The sequence below is a fragment of the Polyodon spathula genome, chromosome 28 (assembly GCF_017654505.1).
Source record: "Polyodon spathula isolate WHYD16114869_AA chromosome 28, ASM1765450v1, whole genome shotgun sequence".
NCBI lineage: Eukaryota > Metazoa > Chordata > Actinopteri > Acipenseriformes > Polyodontidae > Polyodon > Polyodon spathula.
The window spans coordinates 3,557,232-3,579,885 of record NC_054561.1 but is presented as its reverse complement, the minus strand read 5'-3'; the positions used below and the strand labels follow the sequence as shown (position 1 = coordinate 3,579,885).

Here is a 22,654-nt window from a genome sequence, read left to right as displayed (position 1 = left end):
GATGCTGTTCTTGCAGTGGTATGTGATGTTCTGGGATGCCTCGTTGGCCATCAGACGCAGGAAGGTGAGCTGGATGTTGACATCATCAGCGTTGGAGCCCTCTCCACCATATTCGAACTGTGGAGGTGAACAGATGAACAGAAGTTACTATACTGGGAAGCCAGGAACCAAAATAAAGGATCAACCAGCGGCAGGAAAGTGCCGTTCGAGAACTAGGAGACCCATACCTGGAACCCATCGCTCATTGTCTCGCCAAACCAGACATGCTTCTTGTCCTTGGCATTCTTGCTGGTGTACCAGTTCTTCTGTGGGATGTTGGCCTGGGTTGGGTAGACGCAAGTCTCGCCAGTCTCCATGTTGCAGTAGACCTTCACGGCATCCAAAGTGCAGCCCTGGTTGGGGTCAACAAAGTACTCGCCTGAGGATGGAGAGAGAGAGTGAGAGAGAGAAAAGGCAGGGGAGGGGTCAATGAAATCTTCATTTAATTCAATGTCATGACATTTTACTTGCCACTATGAACGTTCTACCATTTGTGATGCACAGTGTATTAAAAGGGATGTGCAAATTAATATAAATAAGACAGGTTTACTGCTGTGGGTTTACTAGTTTGCAGACAAATCGCCAGTTGCTTATTAGTTTATTAACAGGTTTACTCAGTATATAGCTCAAACTCCTAAGAGGGGTCTTGTCTTATGCATTTTACTTGGCACCCACTATCAGGTAGAGTCAGGAAGCAGGTTTGCTGTGGCTCTTACCGCTCTTCCATTCAGGATGGCACATTTTCAGGTCGCGGCAGGAGCGGGCGGGGTTCTTCTTGGTGCCCTCGGGGCTGCGGATGTTCTCGATCTGCTGGCTCAGGGACTTGAGGGTGGTGTCGACCTCGAGATCGCGGTCGCGGGCAACGTTGGCGTCGTCAGCTCTGTAGTGACGGAAGGGATCGGGGGCCTTCTCCTGAGCGGGCTGAGCAACAAAACCGAAATCGAATCCGCCGCCGGGTGGGCCTGGGGGGCCAGGGGGACCAGGAATACCGGGAGGACCCTGGATTATTGCAAGAAGAGAGAGAGAGAGATTATGAGAGCCGTAAGGGAACACCATGATTTACAGATTTAAGTTTGATGGATTGAAGACTTACAGCAGGTCCAATTTCACCAGTGCGACCACGGGGACCAGGTGGGCCAATAGGACCGGGCATACCGCTGGCACCATCTTTACCAGGACTACCAGCAGAGCCAGCGGGACCCTAGAGAACAGGGAGAGGTAGAAAGAGGCCAAGTTTAGCAACAGGTTGGCAGTAAGGTTCTGATCAATTTATACTTGGAGTAATGATGTAATCTATCTGAAATGTATCTCTCTGAATCTTAAGAATCTAGTTATTCTTTCTGTCCATGCATCTAACATATTAGCATTGCTAGCTATTTATATTTATATATTTTTAATTATTTTTAATGTTTAATTAAATATTGATCTTGACAGCTTTACATTTAATGAACCACTCCAATGATCACCAAACTGTCTCATGGGGCTGAAATGTGTAGATATCTTAATATTTACAGCATCCACATATTTGTAAGCAAATATAACATATAGTGATACTTACTCTGGGGCCAGCGGGGCCAGAAGCACCAGCAGGACCTTGTTCTCCGTGGGGGCCCTGATAAATAAGATGAAGAAATGAAAAAAATATTTTAGTCCTATTTGAATAAGCCATTCAAAAATGGCTGTAACTGACACCTTTGTGAGTGAGCTTATGCATTAAAATAACAGGTAGATGCCAGTTAAAAAATCACAAAGTACCCTGACAATGGCTCTTAATGGGTTAATGTTTGACTGAAACTAGGGTTTCCCGTGGAGGTGAAGAATGCACCCTAGAGGGAGTGACAACCTGTTCACCTGCTGTTTAAGAGCTGCTAAGCTATTGTAAATGAACTAGGGAATCTCCCAGTACAGTAGGTGAGTTTGTGTTGTACACTGGGCTTTAGCTCTAAATGGAGGTCCTCGTCCAGATAATTTGAGAATGTAGCCTGTAAAAGTGGGAATGTTTTTAACTTACGGGTGGACCAGGCTGACCTTGCAGACCAGTGAAGCCTCTGTGTCCCTTCAGGCCTCTCTCTCCAGCTTCACCAGCCTCGCCCTTGTCACCACGAAGGCCTTGAGCACCCTGTCGAGGAAGAGAGAAAAAGTCTGTCTGGTTAGATGCCTGTTTCACTGCTGGAGCACAATCTGTAAATATATTACTGTATTGTTTTATGAAAAGGCCAGTTGAAATACAGTTTAATAATTAAATTTTTGTGTTGTAAAAAAGTGTTGATATTTGAAAAAAAAAAAACAGGTACGTACAGCAACTCCACGAGCACCAGCAGGGCCAGCGGGACCAGCAGGGCCAGCAGGACCCTAGAAGAGAAAAGAAGAAAAGAAACAAGTTATTATTTAGAAAAGGTTTTATAGGAAGCATATAGCTAAACCAAGAAGCACATCTGGTACTCAGTCAAAGTATGTCGAACAAGCAGATTCTAAATGCTTGAGGAATATTTTGATATATTCGAGAGCCAAGTGTAACAGTTCTATCAGGTTGTTAAATATCATATATGTGTCATAATCAACTGATCTCTTATTGAAGTCGCTGAACTATAGGTGAGCTAGGAAAATGCATTTACAGTTTACTTTAAGATATGTTTGTTGTACAAACGGGTTGGTTGGTTGGATGGATACTTACAGTCTCTCCACGATCCCCTTGCTTGCCAGCAGGGCCAACTGCTCCGGGAGGGCCAGGAGCACCGGGGGCACCAGGAGCGCCAGCTGCACCAGCTTCACCGCGGTCACCCTACCAGGTAGAGGAAGATACAGGCAAGAGTCAGCCAGCGAGTCGAGGGTCACGCCATGGCCAACTACAATAATATCACCAAGGAGCAACACCTATAGGTGCCCCCTGCTGGCGGGACACACTTACCTTAGGACCAGCAGCACCGTCGCGACCAGGAGAACCCTCTTTACCAGGAGCACCCTGTACGGAGAAAAGATCAGTAAAGAGGTTCATTTGAAATATTGTACAATGCTCCTGGGAATGTATGGTAGTGATTTACAGATGGCGTTAACTAGTGTTACAGGTATAACACAGCATAATATAATGCTTTATATGCACTGTAATTTCCATTGTATGTATTTTATATGTAAGTAGGCTAACTGATTATGTAAGCATAACAAGCATAACTGACTGTGAGGTGTATTAAGTTAGGTCTAGTTGTTTATGCTGCAGTTGCCATGGTTGCGTGCTGCCTCTTTTTGATTTGTAAAAGGCTTCCAGACTATTGGTTCAAGCAGTGTTGGAGAAATGTATTTTTAAGGGGTCCGGCTTACCTCACGGCCAACTTCACCAGGAGAACCAGACAGGCCAGGGGGGCCCATTGGGCCGGGGGGACCGCGCTCACCAGAGGGACCACTGGGTCCTTGTTTGCCAGGCTCGCCCTGTATGACAAATAGACCAGACGGCACTGATGACATTGCAAGCCTGAACTACCAAACTGAAAATACAGCCTAATCCAAGTGCTGGCTGTTCTTTCTTGGTATAAAGAATAATATGAGAGTTTGTAAGACTTAAGTCTTGAGAACACTAGACTTTTTGCTTCAGGACCGGTTTGAAATCTGAACAGATACTCACTGTGGGGCCGGGAAGACCAGAGAAACCACGCTCTCCTCTTTGTCCGGGAAGCCCAACAATACCACGCTGTCCAGCAATACCTTGAGGTCCAGGAATACCAGAAGGACCCTATTGGCAAAGAAAGACAAGGGAAAAGGTGTTAACATTGCTCTCAAGGGTATACACTGACAGCACCTATTATTGCTAGATTACCAATGTCAAACAAAACATCATCTATGAATGCTATATAATAGCCATACTGTGAATATTACTACTGACCCACCTCTTAGTAGATACCCTGACAAAACCTCAGACTCCATAAAGGTTCACAAGGTCACGGAGATGCTAGCTTTGCCAATGCTTGGGTCCCATATTATTAATTTGACACTATTCCTCCTAATGCCAGCTTCTTACAATATACAGGTGAATCCAGTTGTGCTGGGTGGTCCATACTTACAGGGGCACCATCGCTGCCAGTAGAACCCTTCTCGCCGGAAGGGCCGGGAGGTCCAGCTGGGCCAGGCTCGCCAGTTCGGCCAGCGGGGCCGGTGTCACCACGGTTACCTTTCTGTCCTTCCTTACCACTGGGGCCAGGGGGGCCAGGGGCACCAGTGTTACCCTGTGAATCAACAAGAGAGAGGGTTAGTACTAACAGTGCCCAACATCAAAGTTCACTAGCTACTGCCTTGAAGCACCTTGTTGGTTAGTACCTGACATGTACGGAAGTACTGTAGAATCTGGACTTGCTTTGGTTTTGAGTTAGTGATGCCAAGGTAGATATCACTATTTACTGAGGTGGATGTCCATTATCATTCGTTCTATGGAGGCATCCAGTGTGTAAAATACTAGGGGTTATTGCTAGTACTAACTGTATGCATATTGTCCATCTGTTTTTTTAAGAAGTGTTGGGGGTTCAATTTCACTTCGTAACAGGACGGTCTTTTTACAACTACGGCCTTGCTGCCAGAAATCCATTAGACTGTAGAGCAATTATTGATAAATAATAATCGGAATGCTACAGTACAGTAGGATTGGTTCATGACTGTTGTTGCAGTAGGAAATGCTTCCCCCTGGTGGCAGGTGAAGGGAAATGCATCAGATGGATCTGCATCAAGTCATTCAGGGATATATCCACTCAGGAGAAGTTACTTACAGCTGGGCCTGGGGGACCAACTCTCCCAGCAGCACCAGGGAAACCAGTTGCACCCTAGAGGGAAGAAAATTAATAGATAAGATTTATATATATATATATATATATATATATATAATATATAATATATATATATATATATATATAGATTCATTCTTACAAAGAATACATATAATGCATTCTGTTTTTTAAGTAATTAATAAGTCAAATGTACAATATATTAATAGAATAGTTATAGGTATTGTTGTTTTGTGTTTTTGCTACTGTGCTATGAATGATTGTGTATTAAAATGTTTACTATTTTATTTAGAAAAGACACAACTAAAAACTTACAGGAGGACCAGCTGCACCCCGGGATCCTTTAGGACCAGTTGCACCGACGTTACCCTAGAAAAAGAGAAACAATTAATATCGGCATTCAGTATTCAACTCATTAGGGGTATCAATTAAAAGCTCAATATTTAAGTATTTTAAGTGGCTTTCTCTATACCAGTACTAATAATGCGATGCATTGTTATTATAGAACAAAAACAAAAAAAGCTTTCCTGTTTCATTAAAGATCATTTTGTTTATGGGCAAATACCGACATTTTAGTGCAATGCTATGGACTCAATTCACCTGAAATGTACAACAGGTATGCCTTTACCAACTAATACTGTCAATCATGCTGCACCTAACTGTCACACGGTGGACTGTGGCTTTGTACAGCTCAACTGGACTGTGTTCACTGCTCTTGAACAGGTAACATAACACCCACTGTATGGTATGTTTTACAGACCCTGATTAGCACTAATGTTGGAAGACCTAATGCATACAGTGCAATTAACACTTGTCCCCTGGGGGGGGGGGGGGCGGGGGGTCATATGCATCATACACATGGGAGGGGGTCATATGCAAAAAACACTCAAACCCCCCAACTCAGCACATGACCATCATGACAGTAAAAAAAATTAAAAATAGACCTTTGTATAAGTTAGTGATCAGCAGATGTGTCAGCCACACGAAGGGCACAGCGTGTGGTTCTCACTAACTCTACTGTGCAAAATAAATGATTTCTTTTTCTATGGGTAAATATCGGGACTTTTTTCCTATGCATCGGGACATGGGACATTTGCTAGGAAATCGGGACTGTCCCGACCATATAGGGACTGTTGGCATGTATGCAAATGTTACCTTAAGTAAGGTAGACCATGCTTAGTGGTAATCAAGGTCTGTTATACCAACTACTAGTGTTTCTGCAAAGGGTGGTGGAAGTACTGTTATACTTACAGCAGGTCCAGGAGCACCAGTTGGGCCAGCAACACCGGGAGGACCAGCATCACCCTTGGCACCAGTGTCACCAGGTTCACCCTTAGCACCAGCCTGTCCATCAGCACCCTATAGGTACAGAAGAGAGAAGAAATAGGAGGATCACTGGATGTTCAGAAGCAGCCCTACTGATCACAGGGCTGCTTACTTTGAGAAGTCTGCATTGTAACTCAACTTTAGCCATTACATTTACTAACTAAAACCCTATGCCGAGGTCTAGCTGCAATTCAATTGGCATTACCAGTAAACTAAAGTTAACTAAAGTAATTCCAACAATACTATCCTATATATCAAACAGCATCAGAATTAGGTTTTTTTAGCAGCATTGTTTGTTGTAGTGATTTCTGGATGATCGATGGTGTAGGATCTCCCTATCCTCTTTCTTCCCAATCCCGAGCTTTAACCATTGGGGTACGTCATGTTTTTATGCATGGTTTTTTTAAGCAGGATACTTACAGGAGGTCCAGCAAATCCAGCAGGTCCAACAGGGCCAGGCTCACCGCGCTCGCCCTAGGAGATGAGAAACGGAACAAATGTGTATTGGCTTTTGCATGGGACACATCATTGGAAGGATTAAACTGGATCTGTGTGCAAAGGAGGGTCTCTATAATGGAGGAGTAGATACTTACAGGGGCACCACGGGCACCAGTGGGACCACCGGGGCCAACTGGACCAGCTTCACCCTACAGAGAGAGAGAACAACAAAGGATTAGTGTAGTGCATTGATACTCTAGCAGCATTGAGATCAAACACAGGGGATCTATAGCTAATGTAGGGATCAGTGGCGGACATAATTATTTCAGTTGCTACCAATTTCCCGGGGTGTTAAAAATGTTTTGAACAGAGCGCACGTTTAATTTGCCTACCTCACATATTCAACTGCCTACCATTTCTGTGAACCCTATGTCTGCCACTGGTATGGATCCTGAGATTATTCAACAGGCTTCCACATGCTCTACAAGTAGGTGTTTGGGATCTAATTATCTTCACAAGTGCATTCTTCATTTACTTCCATGGGTTTTAGACCAGGTAAATAGATTTTTACTTCTACAAAAGGTGCTTAGTTTGGATCAGCTGCTTAGTGGAGGCTGTGGTCAATGCGTTTCCAACAAGCACTACTGTCAGTTGATCTGACCATGTGCAAGTTCACTCACCTTGTCACCAGCAGCACCAGATGGGCCAGGGGGACCAATAGGACCAGTCATTCCACGAATACCATCCTTGCCAGGGGCGCCATCAGCACCCTTGGCACCAGCGTCACCCTAGAGGTAGAGAGCCAAACTCATTATTATTCACTATCCATTCAAACCCAGTCCTACTTTATGTGTAGTAAACAGGAGGGTGCTGATGTTGCTGGGTTGTTCTGTGTTGGAGATTCTTATCAATAGCTGTATATATTATATGAAAGCATACAAATGTACCACAATATATTTTATTGAAATACCAAACTACTTTTTCTTTATCACCCATATTGTATCAGTGAAAAGTCTGGACATCAACAGAGAGGTTGTAACTCACATCAACATATACTGGTTATATTTATTTTTAGGCACTGTACATGATTCATGATTATGCGAAGCAAGTAGTTGACATACCTATATTTGATATAGGTGTGTATTTGAGGAATAGGGTGGGTATATTTTGGGTCATTTGATAGCACCATGGATTATCAGTTGCAGTCTTACCTACTTCATCTGACCCGGCACTGGCCTTCTTTAGTGCATGTATTGGCACAGCAAATGATAATGAGCACCAGGTACTTACTCTATCTCCCTTGACGCCAGGCAGGCCAGCGGAACCACGCTCACCAGGCATTCCCTGCAGACCAGGAGGACCTTGACTACCAGGGGCACCAGCAGCACCAGTTTCACCCTGTGGGAAGACAGAATGGGTATCGTTAACAGGCAAGATCACCACTGTACATCTGCAGCAATTCACCACCAAGGTGTTCATTATAAGGGATAGCAAGTACAGTATATTATCTTCCACAGGCCTACAACAGTGTACTCCGTTTATAAGAATCACTGATATAAGAATGAACCACACATAGTGATAAAAAACACTGGGACAAAACCATTCCTATAGTTACTAATATAAAATAATCTGCTTGTAAGAATCAAGCAATCCGCTTATAAGAATCATTTCGGGACAAACTGACTACATGTACTACGGTACTTGATCAAGTGCAATGACGTGTAAAGCCAATAAAGCTGTTTTTGAATTTGAATTTGATCACATCTTGAGTGATATACACATTCCTTGAATAGATACTGAGTGCAGCAATGTTATTGTGTGATATGCATGTAGATGGCGTGGTGCGGTAAGGAGGAGGGGAGGAGGAGGAGGAGGGGAGAGGATTGCAGCGCTTTGCATCTCTGTTTAATGAAAAACTGTGAGACTTGCATTGCAACAGAAAATAAGTAAGCCATAGGTGTATAAATGCAGTGGTAGTCCTTACAGTAAAATACTGTACTGTAATGACATTTTAATTCAAAGGCCATTACACGTAACACTGCACAGCAGTTAAACTAAGCACCATGACAAGACGATCGCTTCTCAGTTATACTGTAGTAAAATATCTGCAGCCTTGAGTAAACATAATCGTGATCATATAACAAGCTGCTTACCCATGAGGACTTGTTTTGATGTATTGTCCTCAGTGATTGAGCACCATTGACATCTGTATAGTGTATTTAAACTGATGATGGCATGTTTTTGCTAACTGTAATGTGACAGAGTGGCCGAGGACAGTGTGAATTATCAGACTGGAGTCTTGATTTATAGTTTTAAACCGGTGTTGGTTTTATTTTTCTTACATTGTGGTGGCGAAACAACCGCTAATAAAACAAACAAAATAAACCTCTCTCTCAGCTGCAGCACTAACTAGCAGTTCTTTGTGTGGAACAAACACTAGATCTCTTACTCAAGTTTTGTTTTCTTTTTGTTACTTCTGCTTCCTTATGCCTCTATATCCCCCATTACAAAGCTATTGGCTAAGCCATCTCTATCGAGGTGTCATTAACTTTAACAAGTAGTTAACCAATTGACTATTACCTATAATTCGTTAAGGAAAGCAGCTGTGGATTTTTCGTGGGCGTGCATACATGCGGGAACTCGTGACAACTAGTGGTCAACCCATTACACTGTAGCCAGGGAACAAGCTCTTATCGTTCTCATACTAAGTTTGATTCTGCACCACAATAATCATATTGGTCCACTTTTAAGAATCAACCGCTTATAAGAATCAAAACACCCGGGACGGATGTGATTCTTACAAACGGACTGCACTGTAAAGGCTAGATTCTAACACTGCAGGCATGTGATGCTAATGTCATTTTTTTTTAAAGTCTTACCTTGGCACCATCATTCCCAGGAGAACCAGGAGAACCACGAGCTCCAGCAGGACCAATTGCTCCAGGGCCACCACGCTCACCGGGGAAACCTCTCTCACCCTAAGAAGGGCCAAAAGATAAGGAAAATAGGCCATTAGGGACAGGGAATCTGTGGATCACCAACAGCAAGAGATCACTAGCAGTATGAATGCTGAAGTTGCCTTCAGATAAGCAAATACATACTCTTGAGCCTGCTGGGCCAGGGGCTCCAACATCTCCAGGGACACCCTGTATAGGGGGGAAAGAAAGAAAACAGTCAGCCGTGGCATTCATTAGCAGTACAGAGTTTGGGGATTCATGCTGTGCTTCTGCGTGTTTTTTTTTTTTCCTGTTAGTGACTGAGTATGCTTTACACATTAATGGCTTCATCGTAATGCTGTTCATCGTAATGCTTTCCTAATTTTAGCCTAATGGTACAACATTACAATTATCGAAAATCCTTTGGATGTACCTGTTCACCGGGCTTGCCAGGTTCACCAGAAGCTCCCTGAGGTCCAGGAAGACCCTATAAGAGACAAATAATATGAATATTATCATGTTTTATTAAAAAAAATTAAAGGTAAAACAAACCCCCTTTTTTTTCAGGCAGGAGTGGCTTACCTGGAATCCAGGAGCACCAGCTGGACCGCCTTCACCTCTCTCACCAGCGGGACCCTGAAATTAAGCAAAATATATCAAACATGAACTTAACTGTTTTACAAATAAAAAGGAATCTGGGCAAACAAACAGCCAGGCTTTGTCATTGTGTTTATCATGAATTAAAAAACAAACAAACAAACAAAAAAAAAAACAATACAGCATTAGATTTTTGTCTTTTGTGCTGAATTGAACACTGTTCAACTTAACCAAGTTTTCTGCTTTACCTGTCTGATAGAAAATCTGCCACAATAGTAGTGATTTCCATAAAAAAATATTTTCTACACACACCTCTTGACTACATGATGATGCAGTTCCTTTGTACTCAGTTTGGCTACATCGAGCATGAGATACAAAACCTGACCAGATAGCTGAGCTCAGATGCTTGGGTGAGCCGTGCAAATGCTCAGTTTTTTGCGGTAGCTGGGAGCACAGGCAGTCGAAACGGGGCATAAGTCATGGTAAGATAGTGCCTCAAGGGTACATCAGGATAAACTGATGTTTTGGAATGCCACAGCTCTTGTATTTGTTAGACCCAAAGCCGTGGTCAGTTGTAGTTCTGTTGGCTTCCTGTGTAGATTGTATGTAACCATGACAACTGATAAGGCCTTAATTCCTGGCCACTAAAATCAATAATGTTAACTGTATGAGCATTTTGTTAATATTAATACAATAAAATATACTACTTACAGCAGGGCCAGAAGGACCAGGAGCACCAGCATCACCATCTTTGCCAGGGGCGCCCTAGATAGGAAAGAGTGATAAAAATGACCAAAACAGGGGAAATATGGTGTCCAGTAACATGCAGGTAAAACCAAAGGTTCTGTCTTTATGTTAATGTGTACATTCTATTAGTGCTTGTATAAAATTGGATTTATTTAGCATGCTTATGTATGATTTGTCTATATAAAGTCACATAACTTGTTATATAAACAGAGGAACCAGCATAAGCTGCTTTTACATGTAAACAAGGCTCCTAGGCCCAACAAGTAGTTTATATCTTTAAACTAACACTTATATACTGCTTAAAAGGTGCAAATACTTACCAGAGCACCAGGGGCACCAACAACACCTCTCTCTCCAGGCTTTCCAGCTTCACCCTAGGGAAGAGCAGAAGGAGCCTTTGAGATTTCAGATAAAAAACACTTACATATAGTAAATGTCCAGATTTAACATCCTGAGTCAATGCATATTTGTAAGTGATGTATGAGCTGTTTCACCTGTTACGAGTCTCATAGTATTCAGGACTCAAATCAGAGCTTAGAGACAAATGAAGGACAACTATATATATATATAATATATATTATATATATATATATATAATATATTATATATATATATATATATATGAACAAACACCAATTATAAGTAGATAGGAATTAATAATAGTGCTGAAGCTAGTTTAATTATTTATTTATTTTAATGAGAGGGTTTTATTTTTTGCACTGTAAGAAAAAACGTGACATTCTGTGGGTCCACCCCCCCACCACCACCACCACCACCATGTCCTCAGTACTTACAGCAGCACCCTTGGGTCCAGGGAATCCCATGACCCCGGGTTGACCTCTTGCACCAGTGGGGCCGGGGGGGCCAGTTCGTCCATCTTGACCAGCAGGGCCCTGTTTGAAAGAAAAAGAGTTAAAAGACCATTGGACAACTAATTTGAGTGGAAGTGCACCAAAAAAGCTTATTTAAAATTAACAAGATACATTATACATCATTCATTTATCAATAAGTATATATTTACTTGTTCTTATGGTAGCTATCATGTCGATAGTCACAGTCTAATAAATGCTTGTACTATATACTGTGCAGTAATGTGCTATATTCAGCAATCTGCATATAGCACAGAAGCAGAAATATGTAGCTAATTAAATTAACACCATATAGCATTGTTTCTGTTTGTCAGTTACTTTCTGTATGTAATGAACAGTATATCTTTTGCTCATATATTGATTTCTGCATATTGTTAAACACATTTCTAGGTACTAGTATATTAGAATTACTTACAGCAGGACCAGTCTTGCCATCAGGGCCAGGGCTCCCAGGGCTACCAGTCAGACCCTAAAATGGTAGAAGAAGGAGAAGACATTAGGCTAACCTTTCAATGATGTTACCACTGATGTGTTTAGATATGGGCATGCTTTCAATACTGGGGCTTTCTACCTGAAGTGTTGATCTGAAGTGTTGTACTGAACTGGCACCCATGTAATTAAGTCTTTAGCTGAACTCTACCTATTTGATTAGAAGGGTGACTCCTCTAGCAGAGCTAGCAGTTGTGTCTGATGCCTTATCGAGGGGGGCATGTAACAAAATACTCTATACGCCGTGTCTCCTCCAGTTTATGCACCTCAACATTTGCAAGCGTGAGGCTCAGGCTGGAGCCAGCGACACACATTGCAGAGGTTAAAGTTTCTTGTATTCTGGCACTCACCTTAGCACCGGGCAGGCCAGGCTCACCAGAGCGGCCAACTTCACCAGGGGATCCCTTGGCACCAGGAACGCCGGCAGATCCACGCTCACCAGGGCTACCCTGTTATAGGAGTGAAGCACACAGGGGTTTAGCAACAGCAGAATGCTACTTGATTGCATTGTATTATACTGTAAAGTGAATGCGTGGTCACTTTCAGCACCTTAGACAGCTCCTTTCCAAATGTGTAAAGCCTTTTAAAACTACCTGTAGTACCCTGTAGTTTGAGTACTCCTTTTTTAACCTTGTTATTAAATGCACCCATATATTATGAACATGTATTTATATAAATATAATGTGTGTCTTTAATACAATATTCTAGGCATATCATCAAATTGTTGTTTTGAAGGTTTATGGTACATATTAAGACATCCATCTACTATAATATTCAATTGTTCAAGGAATCTATATGCAGGTATCCGAATGCTTACTTTGGGACCAGCTGATCCATCAGCACCAGGGAAACCACGGCCACCAGGGCTACCCTGTAATGACACAAACAGGGAATATGAAAAAAGGAAAGCACAGCACCCCTGATCTGCCTCATCTTAGGATTTACAATTCTGCCTATGGTAGCATTTTAGTTCTCCCTCAGTCTAACTTCTGAGGCATCCTTGTATACATCAATGCACATTTTAGTGCTACAATAAGAAGTATGTGCATATTTAGACTATAACACACCATTTACTTTTGCCAGTTGCCCAGACTGCTGGCTTGGAAATCCTATTATAAGTATCAGCACATCAGATATTAAATAATAGTTTCATAATTTTCTCTTTCATTTATTTCTAAAGAGAAGGGAGGTTTAATTCTCCCACCTGCAGTTTATTTTTTTTACAGCTAAGATATGTAGTGGATTTTGGACAAGTGAGATACATTTTTTTTTAGTCAAAAAGGTGAGAGTGCAGAAAGATGGACTTACACGCTCGCCACTGGGGCCGGGGGGACCGATTGAGCCAGGCTCTCCACGGGCACCTCTTTTGCCTTCTTCACCAGCGGCTCCTGGGGGTCCTTGCACACCAGGTGTACCCTAAACAAAAAAGCAGTTGAGAGTTTCAGTACAGTCAGTTTATTCTTAAAGATCAGGAGAAGCTATTTGCAAAATATGCTTTAAAAAAAATCCAATCAAAGTGTACCAATGTCACTACAATCTTCTAGAACACAACTGTCAGTGGGTTGCTACAGCAATCAGTGTGAAAAGACACAGTAGTTAATACAATCAAAGGGTATACTTACAGGTTCGCCTTTAGCGCCAGCTTCGCCTCTTGCACCAGGAGCACCAGATTCACCCTAAAATACAAATAACAACATAAGAAGATTTAAGAGTATATTTAGTTTTTACTCTCCTTCCTAGATATGGCTTAAGTATGGATTTCATTTTATGTCAACATCTAATTGAAAATGAGCTTTACAAAACAGAGGCCAAGCTACTCTTGAGTTCTCTGTCTGGTCGTTTAAGGCTGAAACACTGGGGCTGAAACAAGCCTCTTTCTCAGATAAGAACTCCAAGACGGGATATTTTCTCACACAAGTTCAATTGAAGCACTTTTGGGATATTATTTGGAGTTTGTTTTCTTGCTGCCTGATTAAGTTGTTGGGCTGTGTGGGACCACACGCATCTCAACGATAAGCTAAGAACGGTCTTTGAGGGAATCATACGCTAATTATAGTCAGTTTAATTGGCAGAAACTTACATTGTTGCCTTTAGCACCAGGTGGACCACCATTGCCTTGAGGACCAGGAGGACCACGTGGTCCAGGGAAGCCAGGGGCACCAGCAATACCGGGAGCACCCTATAGGGGGCAGCAACAACAAAACAGGTGTTAGCACACAAGTGAAAATGAATAACACACACACACACACACACACACACACACACACACATATATATATATATATATATATATATATATATATATATATATATATATATATGAAAAAGCAAGAATCCATAAACAATACTTACAGTTGCGCCTTTGGCACCAGCATGACCATCAGTTCCGGGGTTGCCCTAGAAACAAGACAGAGAAAGACGCAGTTTAGTTGTGATGTCCCAGTGTTAGGGGGTGGGACGACTGTGAGGATAAGTTGGTAATGTCTCATAATACTTACAGCAGCTCCAGGAGCACCAGCAGGTCCGGGGTTACCGGGCTCACCACGAGCTCCCTGGGCACCATCAGAACCACGAGCACCAGCAGGACCAACCTCACCCTGTGGTGGAACAAGAAATTGTGCTCAGCACCATTGCAATAGCAAGCCAAGAATACATGGCAGCATGTGCTTAACATGGAAGACAGCAAGGCTGCTTTAGCTTGACAGTTTAATTGGAATCGTGGTGTCTTACAGATACATGAAGGGTGTTGATTTAAATGAATAAGTAAGACATTACAATAACTGGTATCGTGGGATACCTCAACAGTACAAAAGCCTGCTCCTATAGCATATATCACATATAATTTCAAGGTATTCATGAAATAAATTTGTTACACTGTTCCTTTCTTTGTGTCTTTCCTCTGTTCTGAAGGATCTTATGAGCAACTTTTAATATAAAGATATATAAGATATTTATAAACCCGACCAATTGCATCTATATCTCTGAGCATGCTGAAACACTCATGCCCACTTATCAGTGTCCGGGAGTGGTGCTGATGGAAAGGGGTACATACCTTAGCACCAGGACTGCCGGGGAATCCTGAAGCACCAGCGGGGCCAGTAGGACCCTGAAGAAGAACAAAAAAGAGACTGTTGACTGAATTGTCCATTGTTATATGATTGTATATGATGTTCTTCAAACACTGGATGAAATAACTTAGACTTACAGGTGGGCCGGCAGCACCAACAGCGCCATCATTTCCACGAGCACCCTGCAATAAGAAGAACACAAGGAAGCAGGTCAGGTTAGGACTGGAGAATACATGCTGAACACAGATCTAACAGAGGCTGTCATATCTACTCAGTGTTATGCATTACAGGTAATTAGTCAATTGTTATTCATCACAATTGATCCCGTCCTACTGCTTTCTTGCTTTGCTCAAGCAGGGTAAACAGGGGTATGTAAAAATAGTAGAGACTGATCACACTATGTTAGATTGGTAATTGGATCAATGCTGCGGGTTATGCTCATGGTGTGCTTGTCACCATATGGACCTCTGGAGAGCCTAGCATGTTATATCTGCAGGGATGCTGAAGAACAGTGTGGAGCTCAAGTCCACCTGATGTTCTCCATCTTCTACATTGGTGAAAGTTTCTGCCTTGAAGAGGTGGTGAGTGCCTTTAATCACCATGGGTAGTTACTATGGTCATCCTTGAAGGGTGGCTGGGCTACAATGGTTGATGAAGCCAAACAAGAGCGACCCGTGACAATATTATGAATCTGAAGGTCGGGGTTACTTACAGCAGCTCCAGGGGGACCGGGACGACCTCTCTCGCCGGGCAGACCACGTGGTCCCTATTGGAGGAGAAAGAGAAGAAATTGTCAGAAAACATGCCAAGGATTTAAGCTACTGGACGGCTATTACCATTTGCTTGTTTATATCTAGAATTCCATATCTTATTCTACAGAAATAAGCAACACCCTTCATCCTCATCCATTTTAGCGACAATGAACTGAGACTTGAAACCTATGGCTATCAGTATAATGGATTACACTATAGCACTATAGATTTTCATTGTTTTTCTAACTGCTTGTGGTGCTACCAATTTGACCCAACTAAAGATCAACTCACCATTGCTCCGGGGGTACCGTTCTCACCAGATGAACCAGACTCGCCCTATTGGGAAATGAGAGAGAACACATTAGTCACTGCAAATGAGTAATATTCACTTAATTTAAGAAAATAGACAAGAAAAAGTGTTGTCTTGCAACTCACCTTAGGACCAGCTGGGCCCGTTTCTCCCTTGCTACCATCTAAACCACTGAAACCCTATTGGAAGAAGAAAAGGAATGTTTAGAAGGTGGGAGGTACAACAAAGCAATCAAACTGACTTATATTTGTAGTGAACTTTTGTTATTATTGTGGATGGTTTGCTTACTCTGTGTCCCTTGATGCCTGGAAGTCCAGGGGTTCCGGGGAATCCACGAGCACCCTAGATGATTAAATGAAGGAAGAAGATAATGTTATTAGCATGATTAAATCTTATTTACACAATTCAAATTATCCAAATTCTCTATGCTATTCTCATGTAAAGATGTTTTTTTTTTTTTTTCTGGTGATTAAGATCTTTGTTGATTCTTATTAAGAAGACTTTCATAAATTTCAAAATTATGATTTCGTTGCTAAGTTTACAGTGACCCCTATGTACAATCAAGGGCACAATGCCTTCTAAATCACAGAGTACATACATGCCTGGGGCATGTAGCAGCCAATTGGCAGCTATAGAGCTGCCATGCTTTCTAGCTGCATTGGTCTTTGGGTTGGTTGGTCATCTAAGGGTTCCTTACCTGAGGACCTGATGGACCACGCTCGCCAGGACGGCCAGGTTTGCCAGATTCACCCTAAAGAAGAAAGGAAAGAGGAAAGGCAACATTAGTTCAGTTGAGAAGCTCCAGCAATAACTAACCATACAATGCAGCGGGATTTAGCATGTAGAGATTGGGGGTGAGTTGACATTCTTCATTGTGGACAGTTTATCATTAACTGTCAAGTGGTACACAAAGTATACTTTACAGAAAGGGAAAGCATTATAGAGCAACTAGCTATTATGGTTGACCATGATTATTCAGTATAATGTGTCTAATTCAAGTAGGGAAACAAATGGCTTTAGGCAAAGGGTTGTTACCCCATGCACCTGTCATCAAGCAGAGACCAGTAAAGGTCACTTTCATTGTGATCACTGGAATTCTCTATTTTTTTTTAAGGATTTGAAGGATTTGGGCTACTTACATCCTCTCCGTTCTTGCCAGGGGGGCCTGCTGGGCCACGGGGACCCATTGAACCCTAGAGGAGAGAAACACAAAGCACCGGATGAGTGGAAAGACAATTGATCTTCATGTGGAGAGCATGCTGAATTTGAAACACATCAATGTCAGATAAAATCCAGTTAACAAGTCCCTCTTTCACGTACAGATGATGGCTGAGTTACTGTTCCAGTGGTTGAATTGCACAAGTTTGATCAGTGATTATGAGGGTGAATAGAAAATTCATGCTGTTATGCAGACATATAGCTAGATATTGAATTAGGTTACAGTAAACTTTCAGTATACTGCATTGGTAGATCAAGCATCTTACAGTGTTTGCGCTGGAACTAGCTAAATGTATTACTTGTAGTTGATACTTACAGTAGCACCGGCTTCGCCTGGCTCACCGGGAGGGCCTGGGAAACCTTGGGGACCCTAAAGGGTTAAATAAAATACACGATATTTAGGTCAGGTGATCCATTCTTTGAAAGACACATGTAGGAAATGTCTAGAATCAGTTCAATATTGTTATCACGATTATGGTAAAATTATTATCTGTCATTAACTATGTACAATCTTATATTTTTTTACAAACTTCAAGTACACATTTGTTGATCTGCTGCATCTAGATGTATTAAGCCACTAACAAGCTATGCCGAGTGATTATATGATGGGATTATATACTCACTTATTTGCTAACTGCTAATAGTTGATAGTAACTGACAGCAGGATCCAACGTTTTACTTACATTTAAACCAGGGGGGCCGGGAGGACCACGGGGACCCATTGGTCCCTAATGAGAGGAAACAAAAAATTACAGTATTGATCAGTATAACTGTCCCCCTATTTCCCAATATTAATAAAAAGGTCTTCCATACTACAGAAGCAATATTAAGTAAACACTCGCTATGAATTGTATTACACAAAAAAGGATAGATACAAGTAGTTATTGTAGGACTTTTTGTTTACATCTTTTATTATATATTTGCATCTACCTGGGAAAGGTGATTACCATTAGCTAGGCCTATTGTGTATAGGATTCTATCTGATATTCCTCTGTCTTTGATATGAGCCCTGTTCACTTTGTGTAAATTCAGGTACATTTCTGTTTTCATCCAAAGCTTTCAATGCCTAGTTGAAGGGTCCGTGGAAGCTTCCTGGTGGCAATCGCCCTACAGAGGAGGGACAAGAGCAAAAAATCATACCATGGGGCCTGGCACAGATACTCCAGTGGATTTTTCATCGTAACCATGAGACATTTGAGAAGCGAAGTTCTGCAAGGAACAAGAGAAAGATGCCTTTAGTGAGCTATAGTGTTTCGGTGGCATTGAAATACGTTGAAGGGTGAACTAGGTGGGGTGTTGGGGTATTTAATGATTGTGTTTTGCATTCGATACTTACTCCGCCAAGGCCAGGGGGACCAGGGGGACCGGGTGGGCCTGGAAGACCAGGTTGGCCGGGGATGCCATCGTTACCAGCAGGACCAGGAAGTCCCTGTGAAAACAAACACGAGATATTGAATTTTCAATCAAGCCTTGAACATCATCCCTGCTGTTGCCTGCCTATTGGAAATGGAGAGAACAGGTCTTTGTTTGAAAGCCATTTTAGGAACTCCTGAAGAAGCAACCTAGGCCTTGATTGTCCAATTACTGGTTGAAATATTTATGTATTTATGCATGCGTTTGTGAATGGTATATCACTGTGTTGATGCTTTCATGGGGCAGTGTTTGTGTATTAGAACTAACATCACAGAGTTTTGCAAAAGTTTCTTCTGTGGTGGCTTGCTTGTTTCATCCTGTTTACATGGATACCTGCCCCCTCCTAGCACTGTAAAAGGTGCAGTTGATCTTAACTTGGTTAGGATACATTGTGATGTTATCCAGAGATACCTACTCTGTCACCCTTCATTCCACGATCTCCCTTTGGTCCCTGGGGTCCCTATCGGGGATGAAAGAAAAATAAGAAGATTAATATAATGCATTATAAGCAACATCAATAGATACTACATATGCATATAATGTTATGCTAGACAAGTGACCACTAATGAAAGTTTACTTTTCAAATTCTATAGTTTAGTGTTCCAAATGATATTTATACAGAATATTATATATATAATATTAATATATATATATATATATTATATATATATATTATATACATATATATATATATATATATATATATATTTTGTCGTAAGCAGCATAAGGCTATTTGACTAAGCCACTGTTTCAACCACGATAATGATTGATATGCATGCTTGTATAGTACAGGATAAAAGTTAAATATAATTTATAGTTAAATACAAATACATCTGCATAATGAAATAATAAATTGCTTACCTCGACTTCCGGCTCCTGAGACACTGTAATGAAAAAAAAAGAAAATTAAATAAAATTAAACGATTTTATTGACATCTGCATTACACTAGACTTGGCAACTGCTTTAGGTGGCCTAGAATATTAAATGGTGGAAAAACGCGTTGATTGTAAATTGTAGCTCCTACATTATCAGGCATCAACAAGTTATACTAATTATTACAGGAAGTGAAGTCATTAAGGCCAGTTAACCTCTGATGTCATTACATGACGTATGGTACTACGCTCTGCTTATATGGCAAGAATGTCAAACGTTCTTTAAATTTGTAAAGTAGTATTATCCGGAATTCCCAAGAGTGTTTTGTTTATTTGCTACAGTATGTATCCAACCGCTGTCCGCTTCCCTCACCCCGAGGCTGTTCCACACAAACTAGACTCAAAGTGATCAGCGGTAAGAAGAGTTGATAATACTTACCCTCGGAATCAGGGCAGATAGGGCAGCACTCGCCGAAGGGGATCTCTGGGTTGGGGCAGTCAGAGGTGTCTTCACAAATCACTTCGTCACACAGGATGTTTCCGCTGTCACATACACAGATCTGGCATGGTTCTGGTTTCCATACATCTTTGTCGTTGTACACCTGACCATCCTTCATACAGCTCCCTCCTGAAACTGCGAGGAAACAAAAACGACACAGGTGGATTAAATACAAGCAAGAAGTCTATTATGTAATTGCTTAGTACTTTCTTAATACTCCAGACTTCGTTTTGTTTTAGCCGACGTGCACAGCGCTTTGAGATACTGTGGTATGGAGGGCGCTGTATAAATAAATACATTGAAAAATAAAGTTTAAAAGTTGCACCAATGCAATGCTTCGTCGTGAGCGCAGCGTAAGAAATACAACGGGGTTTAAAATGATGTAACTCGAAGTAAACTGACTCATTAGCGGTAAGTTGCATACACCACACATGATCAACCAATAAATACATACACGCATATTACAGCCCATTTTAGTACATGCTGCTAAGTATGGAACTCTTTTCGTTTACCGAAAGTATCTTCTGAAGTCCGGGTGGTTTTCAATAGCATTGTTATTGTATGACAATGGCTAATAGCCCATTTGGTTACTTGTTTTTTTAATGCAATTTTGTTAAATGCATATGAATAACTTTTATAGCGAAAAAGAACCAAATGGAGTAGGATTTTACAGTCTAGATCGAATATAAAGTGCAAGGGAATTCCACATTTAAAAATGTAATTTCCAACAGATGACGCGAGGTGGCGCCAACGCTTTATTTCTGTCGCAATACAGTCCTGCTGTGGAATACATTTAACTGATGCATATTTGTAATTTGATACAATTGAATTGAAAGCTGCTGCTGGTATAGGTTTCATGAGTTGTGAACATTTAATGTCATATGCAGTCTTCATTACGTTAAAACGTTTCGCTAGTAGGCTTCACATAGTCTGTGAGCAATCTTTAAACCAGTACCGCGTTACACCTCTAAACGGCACTGTTGGACTGTGAAATACAATGCATTGCCAAACTCCAGTATCTAATAACGTTCTGATGAAGTGCTACATAGACTAGTTAACTTCAGCCACCAAAGACATTTGCTTTAACACTTAATGGCAGTTGTATTCTTGTTTTATCTAACCAGTTGTCTATTCGAAAATAGGTTCTTTTTTTAATAATGAAAGACCCATTTAACTTTTACGCAAAGCAAGTGCGCCCTTGACACTGAGAGCGAAGTATCTTGACATTACTTGAAACCATCATTTTAAGTTTGTTTTGAGTTCCCGTTTCTCAAATCCACTTTATTGCAGATGAAAACACAGTTTCCACAAAGGGAATACAAACTTAGGGTGAATGCAATGGTTTAACTGAGTCCCAGCTTTGATCCATGTAATATGTGTTTCTTATGTATATTCCAAGCATAAAGTGCAGGCCATAAGCAAGAAGGACTATAGTCTAAAGGCTAATAGGACTATAGGCTATAGGCAAGTAAGACAACTTTATAACAAAATCGCTTATACTTTGTGTCTTTTTCTTTGCTGGTTAAAATTCTACTTTGTGAATTTTAACCAGCATTATCCATGTGCTGTTACAGGTTATAGGTGCCCAAAAGCCATGCTATTGTGTTCAGATTAGCAAAGAAATTAAAACTTTCATCTCTTACCGTCATCCTCTCCTTGACCTCTTGCCAAAAGCACTGTTGCTGCAAGCAGCAAAGCTATCCGGGTATCCACAAAGCTGAACATGTCTAAATATTAGACATGTAGACTCTTTGAGGTCAGGTGAATCCTTGCTTTGTTAGACTCCAGTCATACAAGTGAGGATCGGCTGTGTATCTCCAATCCAGACCTCAGCAGAAACTTCCTACTGCTTCACTGAGAAGCACCTCTGGTTTTTATATGATCAAGAGACCTTGGGGAGGTGCTTGCTTCTCCAGCAAAGTTGTGCAGATACAAGTAATCAAGCCCCTCCCTCATCCAATCCAAGTCTTACATTTTCTTCCCCTAAACACTTATGGAACATCATTATTGTTTAAACAGGGAGTGGGGCGGTTGTAAAAACCTACACCCCTTCTTTTTTTTCAGCTCACTATCCAAAACCCTATTGGCAGCACATGGCTTCTCTTTTTCTGTGAATTGTTGATGGGTTATAATTAAATACAAACTGTAGGCTTGGAAGAGAGCAAGAAAGAGGGGCTGCATCTTTGTTTCTTTGGATTTTAATAGGTTTTTTAATCCTTTATGTTCAGATTAAGTAGGCACATGGGTACTTGCTAGATAAATTGAGACTACAAGTTTCTTTTAAATTTCGTTTGGGTGTTTCAGTGTATTGTAATGC

The 22,654-nt window shown here is 41.4% G+C and overlaps 1 protein-coding gene across 1 annotated transcript in view; it reads right to left on the bottom strand.

Moving 5' to 3' along the window:
- LOC121301872 (collagen alpha-1(I) chain-like) overlaps positions 1-22,190 on the bottom strand; it is a 23,069-nt gene extending 879 nt beyond the window's left edge. Inside the window, exons 1-50 of the mRNA XM_041231549.1 lie at positions 21,981-22,190; positions 20,278-20,472; positions 19,827-19,849; positions 19,381-19,425; positions 18,889-18,981; positions 18,693-18,761; positions 18,236-18,280; positions 17,869-17,922; positions 17,474-17,527; positions 17,032-17,085; positions 16,623-16,676; positions 16,460-16,513; positions 16,316-16,360; positions 15,985-16,038; positions 15,410-15,454; positions 15,257-15,310; positions 14,703-14,801; positions 14,557-14,601; positions 14,285-14,383; positions 13,827-13,880; positions 13,513-13,620; positions 13,022-13,075; positions 12,555-12,653; positions 12,131-12,184; positions 11,641-11,739; positions 11,167-11,220; positions 10,811-10,864; positions 10,085-10,138; positions 9,936-9,989; positions 9,668-9,712; positions 9,446-9,544; positions 7,857-7,964; positions 7,247-7,354; positions 6,722-6,775; positions 6,549-6,602; positions 6,054-6,161; positions 5,118-5,171; positions 4,788-4,841; positions 4,092-4,253; positions 3,656-3,763; positions 3,355-3,462; positions 2,948-3,001; positions 2,714-2,821; positions 2,338-2,391; positions 2,051-2,158; positions 1,598-1,651; positions 1,133-1,240; positions 756-1,038; positions 228-418; positions 1-117 (exon numbers count right to left, since the gene is read on the bottom strand). The exon at positions 1-117 is cut by the window's left edge and continues 126 nt beyond it. Coding sequence (XP_041087483.1) covers positions 1-117; positions 228-418; positions 756-1,038; positions 1,133-1,240; positions 1,598-1,651; positions 2,051-2,158; positions 2,338-2,391; positions 2,714-2,821; positions 2,948-3,001; positions 3,355-3,462; positions 3,656-3,763; positions 4,092-4,253; positions 4,788-4,841; positions 5,118-5,171; positions 6,054-6,161; positions 6,549-6,602; positions 6,722-6,775; positions 7,247-7,354; positions 7,857-7,964; positions 9,446-9,544; positions 9,668-9,712; positions 9,936-9,989; positions 10,085-10,138; positions 10,811-10,864; positions 11,167-11,220; positions 11,641-11,739; positions 12,131-12,184; positions 12,555-12,653; positions 13,022-13,075; positions 13,513-13,620; positions 13,827-13,880; positions 14,285-14,383; positions 14,557-14,601; positions 14,703-14,801; positions 15,257-15,310; positions 15,410-15,454; positions 15,985-16,038; positions 16,316-16,360; positions 16,460-16,513; positions 16,623-16,676; positions 17,032-17,085; positions 17,474-17,527; positions 17,869-17,922; positions 18,236-18,280; positions 18,693-18,761; positions 18,889-18,981; positions 19,381-19,425; positions 19,827-19,849; positions 20,278-20,472; positions 21,981-22,062 — 4,086 coding nt within the window. The 5' untranslated portion in view covers positions 22,063-22,190. The remainder of the gene's footprint in view (positions 118-227; positions 419-755; positions 1,039-1,132; positions 1,241-1,597; positions 1,652-2,050; positions 2,159-2,337; positions 2,392-2,713; positions 2,822-2,947; positions 3,002-3,354; positions 3,463-3,655; positions 3,764-4,091; positions 4,254-4,787; positions 4,842-5,117; positions 5,172-6,053; positions 6,162-6,548; positions 6,603-6,721; positions 6,776-7,246; positions 7,355-7,856; positions 7,965-9,445; positions 9,545-9,667; positions 9,713-9,935; positions 9,990-10,084; positions 10,139-10,810; positions 10,865-11,166; positions 11,221-11,640; positions 11,740-12,130; positions 12,185-12,554; positions 12,654-13,021; positions 13,076-13,512; positions 13,621-13,826; positions 13,881-14,284; positions 14,384-14,556; positions 14,602-14,702; positions 14,802-15,256; positions 15,311-15,409; positions 15,455-15,984; positions 16,039-16,315; positions 16,361-16,459; positions 16,514-16,622; positions 16,677-17,031; positions 17,086-17,473; positions 17,528-17,868; positions 17,923-18,235; positions 18,281-18,692; positions 18,762-18,888; positions 18,982-19,380; positions 19,426-19,826; positions 19,850-20,277; positions 20,473-21,980) is intronic.
- Positions 22,191-22,654: the final 464 nt, after the last annotated feature.